Source organism: Anoplopoma fimbria, chromosome 17 (genome assembly GCF_027596085.1).
Source record: "Anoplopoma fimbria isolate UVic2021 breed Golden Eagle Sablefish chromosome 17, Afim_UVic_2022, whole genome shotgun sequence".
NCBI lineage: Eukaryota > Metazoa > Chordata > Actinopteri > Perciformes > Anoplopomatidae > Anoplopoma > Anoplopoma fimbria.
This window is the reverse complement of record NC_072465.1, coordinates 7,087,647-7,095,007: the sequence shown is the minus strand read 5'-3', so window position 1 is coordinate 7,095,007 and position 7,361 is coordinate 7,087,647. Positions and strand designations below refer to the sequence as shown.

The following is a 7,361-nucleotide window of genomic DNA, read 5'->3' as shown; positions in this document are numbered from 1 at the left end:
TTGACTAAATAGGCCTGTGTATGTTTTCCTTTAGTCTTTGACCAGGTTTGACTTGGAATCTCTGTGGAACCTTTTTTTCCCATGAAACTTTGCTGTCCACGGACCTGATTCAACGGGGAACCCTGAAGGTTAGTAACTTTCTAAAACATAAACGCGTCGTCTCAACTGTAGACTGACTAAAAGTCACTCGAGTTTCGCTTTCCCTGCGCGCGCTCCCGTGAGGTTCACGCACTCCTCAGCGGGCACGCGGCACCTTCGTCCACGCGCAGGGACCAGCAACACAGCGGATCACATGATATGACAAAGCAGCTAAGCTACTTCCTGTGTAGACCGCTGCTAGCCTGCTCACATCCAGACGACCTGCAGAGCACCGAGACCACCTTATCATCCGAGATGCTGGCCCTCATTAACAGGCTCCTGGACTGGTTCAGGTCCATCTTTTGGAAGGAGGAGATGGAGCTTACATTGGTGGGACTTCAGTACTCCGGAAAAACCACATTCGTCAACGTGATCGCAGTAAGTAGCAAAACAAGAGCTGTCAGTGTGGGGGCCCAGACAGGCTAACGCTACTACCTGGGAAGGGTTTCCTTTAACATGGTACAAAAGAAATGTAATGGCTGCAGCATTCATGTTATTGTTGCAAACATTCGGGGGTCTAGCCGTATGACTGGACAGCGTCGGTCACAGTCACTGCGGCTCCCCCAGTAGCGAGGTGTTTGGCTAGCTAGAGTGACGAAGTTGTCGGTATGACTGTGCGCTTACTTCTGAAACGGGTCATGTGAGTGGAGCTGTCGGGTGTCAACATCAACGACATGTTGACAGCACGGCCCACAAGCTAACTGTAATATCAGCATGTCATCTCTGTGTTTATCTAGGATTTAGTAAAAGCGAACGAGGCATGGAGCCTTCACTATCTATGTTGTTAGAAATAGATTATAAATATGACTTCACTAGATGTATAGCTAGATATGCTTGTAATATGTGATTGTATGCCACGCCTACAGAACTAAATGTAGTAATGTCATCGGGTCCTGTATGTATATATATATATATATATATATATATATATATATATATATATATATATATATATATATATATATACACGCCCCTTCCTCTGTTGTTAAGTTTAGATGTGTGGCACGTTGTCATATAGGTAGCACTGTTTATGTTCAAACTATTTTTTTATGAAAACCTCCCTCTTTGTTTGACCAGTTTGTCTTCATGTCTAGCTTGTTTATTAGCCTGTCACAACCTTTGGTGGGCGTGAAGTAAGGCTTAGATTGTGTACGCTGCTGTTGTTTATGTCTGTGTATCTGGGTGAAAGACCACACTGTAGTCTTAAGAAGTCTAGTTGTAGGCTCCCCTTTTACAGGATTCATTTTTTTAAGTTATTGTAGTCACGTCTAGTGATTTAGGTTAGAACAAAACTGCCATCTCCTTCACTTTGTTGTATATGAGCCATAGAACAAAAGTCATTTAAGTTATCTAGCATATTTGAATTTCTTTCAAATTTTTTCTCATCTAAGCAGGCTACGTTGGCTTTAGAGTAGCGTGACCCCACTTTTAAGGATAAAAAGCCTCGTATGGAATGTTAAGCTTGTGGAATGTTGAGTTACAAAGCGCTGGCTGGTTGCAGAAAGCTCTGTTGGAAGCTTACGTATGCCGATGCATGGATGCCATCATCTTAACAATGAATCATGGAGTAAAAGGTCAACAAGCGGCTAAAAAGGACCCTTGTAATTCAATATTTATTTGATTCATGATGATTCATCTCAGCTAAGCTTACTTACTTTTCAATATGAGGAAAATGCACAGACCTAATTAAATGTGGACAAGTTTTTATTTGGTGATACTGATGTAGAGACACTGGCCTAGTGTACACAAATGGTAGAAATTAAATAGTACCAAGATGGAAAAGAGACTAATTGGATGCATGTGGATATTTGTAACCATTTCAACACTTATTATTTCAGTAATTACTAACATGCCGCCTTTTGTCACGTGCAGTCAGGCCAGTTCAGTGAAGACATGATTCCCACAGTCGGCTTCAACATGCGGAAGGTCACTAAAGGCAATGTGACAATAAAGGTAGGTTAATGAGCAAACGCATCAAGCATGATGCTTTCACTGTCTCCATTTTAATTCTATTTTAAACTGGCCCAGTGCCAGCATACAGCTGTATGGTCTGCACTGTAGAGACTAATGGTGCAATAATTGGTTTATAAAGGGAACAAAATAGGACAGAGGCTTTTGACTCACTTATGACTGTATTTTTGATTCTGTTTTTTCTTTCCTCAGATATGGGACATAGGGGGACAGCCTCGCTTCAGAAGCATGTGGGAGCGCTATTGTAGAGGAGTCAATGCTATTGTGTAAGTTTGCGAACACCACTTCCTACAGCAGGTTGCCCTTGTGGCCACACATTTACTATTTGGCTTCCAGAGGTTAGGAACCTGAAAAACTGAAGAGACAACACACACTTATGCAATACACTGCTTACTCAATATGTGTACATTTGGCTTGGTATCTCTGCATGTAATTGTGTCATTACAAAATTCATGTTGTAAGAGGTTTAAATATTTGGTTTTCAATTTTAGTGTTGTCAAACTCTAACTCTCCCCCCCTTTGCAGTTACATGGTGGATGCAGCAGACCGAGAGAAGATAGAAGCTTCCAGAAATGAACTGCACAACCTTTTAGACAAACCACAGCTACAAGGAATTCCAGTAAGAGGACACTTGTGGTCTTTAGCCCTAAAATCTCATGATTTCTGAAGGTCAAGCGACTCTGATCACAAGCGGGGATTAAACTCATAATTATTTCAACTGATGGGTGGCTTGATGAAACACTAAGTGGTAATTTGAGCCCGAGCCAGGATTCTTTTTAATGAGTTTTCAATATCTAAGCTGACGGGGTAATTGACTGGACAGGGTTTGACGTGCTAAATCGATAGGTGCTACGACTTGACACCACACACACACACACACACACACACGCAGTTTATTTTTTCCTAACAGTAAGGATTCTGTGATGGCTGAAGCACATGGTGGAGAGAAATCGTTTAAACTGTCTGATCACACTGTTGGATAATGCTGATACATTGCTTTGCTGGATATTGATCAGCCTTTTCTCCCCCCTCCCCCCATTTCAGGTTCTAGTACTGGGCAACAAACGAGACCTACCCAACGCACTTGATGAGAAGCAGCTCATTGAAAAAATGTGAGGCACTCGAGACCAAATTGGTTTTTTTTGATAATCCTGCACAAACATCAGGACTTACCTCAGATGTAAAGCATCCTATTGTCATATGGCCATATAGTGAAGGTGAATCATTGACCGTATCAGGGGAAAAATTGTAATTTGGGCGGTACTCAAAATATAACTGGACTCAAATCGGAATGGGGCAATTGTTGGTAGGTAAGAGCGGTAGCGAGTCGATCAAATTTGGGCCAATCATTGCATATTTTAATGGATCAGTAGAGGCTAAAATAAACCTAATCAAATGCTAATCCTTTCTTTGGAGAACTTTTTTCATCCGCTTAAACATACGCCTGTGATTTGTACTTAGAGGTTTCATGTTTCCTATTTTTCTTTTTTAGGAATCTATCTGGCATTCAGGACAGAGAGATCTGCTGCTATTCTGTCTCCTGCAAAGAGAAAGACAATATAGGTAAAGAGCACATCAGAATTTAAATGATTCTACATCCAACCACTTCATACAAATTCATTTAATTTAAAAATGTCAAATATCCCCCCGTCTCCTCAGATATCACGCTGCAGTGGCTCATCCAGCATTCAAAGTCACGGAGAAGCTGAATATGAAGCCGTTCCCAGTCGCAGCTCTGGCCTCAGCCCCCTAATGGTCATGGGACCTCGACAGCCATCCTCTCCACTGCCTCTGTGAAGTATTCCAGCTATCTGCTCACTACCGTCACCACCTGCACCACCCAGTACACTACCATAGATGTGTAGCCCCCCTGTACAGCACTACCGCCAGCCCCAACTATCCGGAGTCTTGAAGCACTTTGCTAGAAGGTGGACCGTCCTTACCCATCATGCCTTATTGCTGGTCATTATGAACATGATCTGTGTCTGAGTTTCCTTTTTTTCTTTCTTTTTTGTTTTTTGTTTTATGGTTTCTGCTCCCTTCAACACAAGAATCTAGTGATGTTACGCTGTGTTCTCCCCCCAGCCAAACTAGGATGGACCTCCTTCTAATCCCACATGTAGACATCCGTTCTGTTGCTGTCAACATTTGGTGTTTACATGACGAGGTTGCGATTGTAGTTTTTAACAGTTATTTGCCAAATGACGATGGTAGCTTGTGCTAATACCTTGCATTTTATTTGCTGGTGTGAGGAAGGATCTATTTTATTAAGTGACTTAAGTCAAAGTTTACACATAACATGAAGATGAATAGAAGGTAAGACTGTAAGTGTTTGTTTTGCCTGAGATAAAATCCTTAGATAGGTCAGCAGAGTTTAAAGTGCCTTCGATTAAGGGAGCGTTCCAATCGGACAGTTATTGCCCAATGCCACTTCTAACCCACTAATATAATAAACACTTGGTCCAGACGCAGCATAAATCCCCTGATTACACTTAACCTCACCACTCGAACAATCAAATTTTAATGTTTTGTAATCGCATTACGATGTCTGAGGAAAAAGACAGTGCTGTACTTAAAATGAAAATAATGAGGACTGAAGTAATGGTTAATGCGAGGTGAATGAGAAAATGTTACATTAGTTTTCCAGTTGATTGTTTATTTGAATGCTGTTTCACCTGTAGCCTGTGACACTTTAATGTAGCTCCAAATGTGGGCTAACTCTTTCTTGCAGTTCTCAGGTTGTTAAAGGGTTTTAAAGAAAATTGTCTGAAAACAGTTATGGGTGTACCCAAAGTATCTGTTTGATAATCCCTGTTTTGTTTGGGTTGGATGACAGAAAGCCAGTGTTAGTCATGATGACTAGAGCTTTCGGAGAATAGAAGACAATCCGTTAGATGAAAGGGTCGGATGCTTGATGTCAGAAATGCGTTGCCAGTTGCCACACCCTTGTCTGAGCCCTGATGTCTTTTTGTGGAAGCCTTAGCAAAAAAAAAAGCCATTTATTAATTGCCATGTAATTTCCTTTTAGCGACAAGAATTATTCCTCACAGGTCCGATCACTATATATTATTCATCCCTTGCTTGGCCAGTGCATCTTGATCAATTTAGGAATTGTATTTTTTTCTGTGTGAGTGTTTCTGATAACTGCTTCAATGCTCTACGTAGACCTATATGGCTTTTTGCATTTCACTGTAATTTTTTTCTACAAATCAATCACACGCAACACATGATGTTCTGCATCTGTCTGTGATCATGGTAACCCTAAATGTCGGATCGTTGGGACCACGGCAACAGTGAGGGGCTTTAAAATGTAGGTGACTGTGTGGGTAATTTTGGGGAAACCGCTTTTGTTACCTGTGTAATAATATAATATAATATAATATAGCCTATTTGCAATTTGTATGTGCATGTGCTGAACTTATTCACATTCAATTGCAGACTTTGTAAATAAGATTTAGCATTTTTATTCCAACAAATGCTCCTGTAGATGTCATGCATTCTTTTTTTTCCCCCCTGTGATTGCTAATAAATTTGTTTTTATTTTTAAGGTTTTCAAGTGTGGCATCCAGTGGTCAATGTAGATAGTCACCACTAGGTGGAAGCAGAGGACTTTGGAAGGATAATAGTAAAGGATGGGAGCTTTAAAGTCTCTACAGACTGAACACTCTGAAGTTTAACCTGACGTGCTCTATTGGTGCATCATAAACCTGTTTTCCTCTTTTTTTATGTAATGAATATTGTAGGGCAGCATTTGGTGCAGGCCTGGCAAATGTCAATATTAAGAGTTTCAGAGTTGCACTAAGTGTATATGAGTGGGATGACTGATTCCAGCTCAGTTTTCCAGCTACTGTCTCACCAATTCTTACCTTTTAAAACTTAACAGCACCTCCATCCACAAAAGTATTAGAAGGATGCTCATCTGGCAGCATAAATGGACCCACAGTTCCCTCCATAATTTCCATATGCAGGCTTAACTTTGTGCTACCTTTGTGGGTAGATGGGGTTCTGTAATATCCATTAAGCAGCTATTGTTACTTACAGATCCCATAATGAATGATTAACACCTCCTCAGTGTTTCTTGGCAGAAAGAAATGGCTATTATGCATAGAAATCTAACACTGTGCTAAGCAGAATGTTAAGACAGGAACGGGGGGGTGTGTGTGTGTCACAAACTAGGGGGCAATAAAGCAGGCCGTGTTCTCACAGCTGGGGTTTTGCACCGAGCCGTCGGCGAGAGGAGGCCTGTGCTGTTAAAGCAGGAACACCTTAATTAATCTTATTTCTTAAACGCAGCTTTTTTAAGGAACAGCTGCTGCCATTTATTGTAAGCCAGGGCAGTAGTTGGAACGTGTGGACAGATCTAGGTGTTATACGATGAATTCCATGGATCAGTTGAGACTGGTGTGCGTGTGTGTGTGTCCGCATGGGAACTTCATATTCCTATGTATGTGTGTGGTTTACATTTGCAACGACCGCCAGGGATTAAGTGGTGGTAACAAACCTGCCACAAGGATTTATGTGAGGAGGTCACGGAGAAGACCCAAAGGCGTGACACGCTATTAATGTAGTTACACTCCATTACATACCAACAGGCTCATTAGGTAATCCAACATGTTTTCCACCTGTCACAACTGTGCTATTTCTTAAGTGCCCAAACGCGTTGGTCAGTCCTGTGAATGACCGTTCATCACCAAAATTACAAGGGCCGCTATAAATTTCATTTTAATTTCAAATGTCATATTTGTCCAGACATGATTCACTCCCACATGATACAGCTTTCACTGTATTTAAACCCTTAGCCTAATAAATCCTCTTTATAACCTTTATGGGAGTTTTAGATTACGAGGATGTAATTCAACTTTAAACAATTTGAGCTTACTCTGGTTTAATATTCAAGCTTTTTTTTTTGTTTGACATCACAAGGATCTATTCAGCTTCCTGTCTGTAGAACAAATGGTGCACATAAACTGTTCGTGATTGAAGCTGCTGTCGCTTACTTAGGCTTATTCACTTCTGTCTTTCCAGCAAACAGCCCTGGACAGTCTCACTCAACAGTCAGTGTTAGAAGCCCTGTGCTTTACTTTTGCTCAATGGTCTGACTCTGCTGTAACAAGCGAACACATCACACCTGGTTTATGCGGCCTCATAATCATTCCTTTTACACATCATGCCCAAATGTGTCACCTTGTTATCTGTGTAAGTCATCAGGACGTTTTTAACAGTAAGAAAATGTTTGCTGTCTATCCAATCAA

The 7,361-nt window shown here is 41.1% G+C and overlaps 1 protein-coding gene across 1 annotated transcript; it reads left to right on the top strand.

Moving 5' to 3' along the window:
* The first annotated feature begins 255 nt into the window (after nt 1-255).
* Nucleotides 256-5,660, top strand: arl8bb (ADP-ribosylation factor-like 8Bb). Its single transcript, XM_054616767.1, has 7 exons — nt 256-516; nt 2,011-2,091; nt 2,302-2,375; nt 2,635-2,728; nt 3,154-3,221; nt 3,602-3,672; nt 3,769-5,660. The coding sequence occupies exons 1-7, from the start codon at nt 298-300 to the stop codon at nt 3,816-3,818; spliced, it is 657 nt and encodes a 218-aa protein (XP_054472742.1). The 5' UTR covers nt 256-297; the 3' UTR covers nt 3,819-5,660.
* Nucleotides 5,661-7,361: the final 1,701 nt, after the last annotated feature.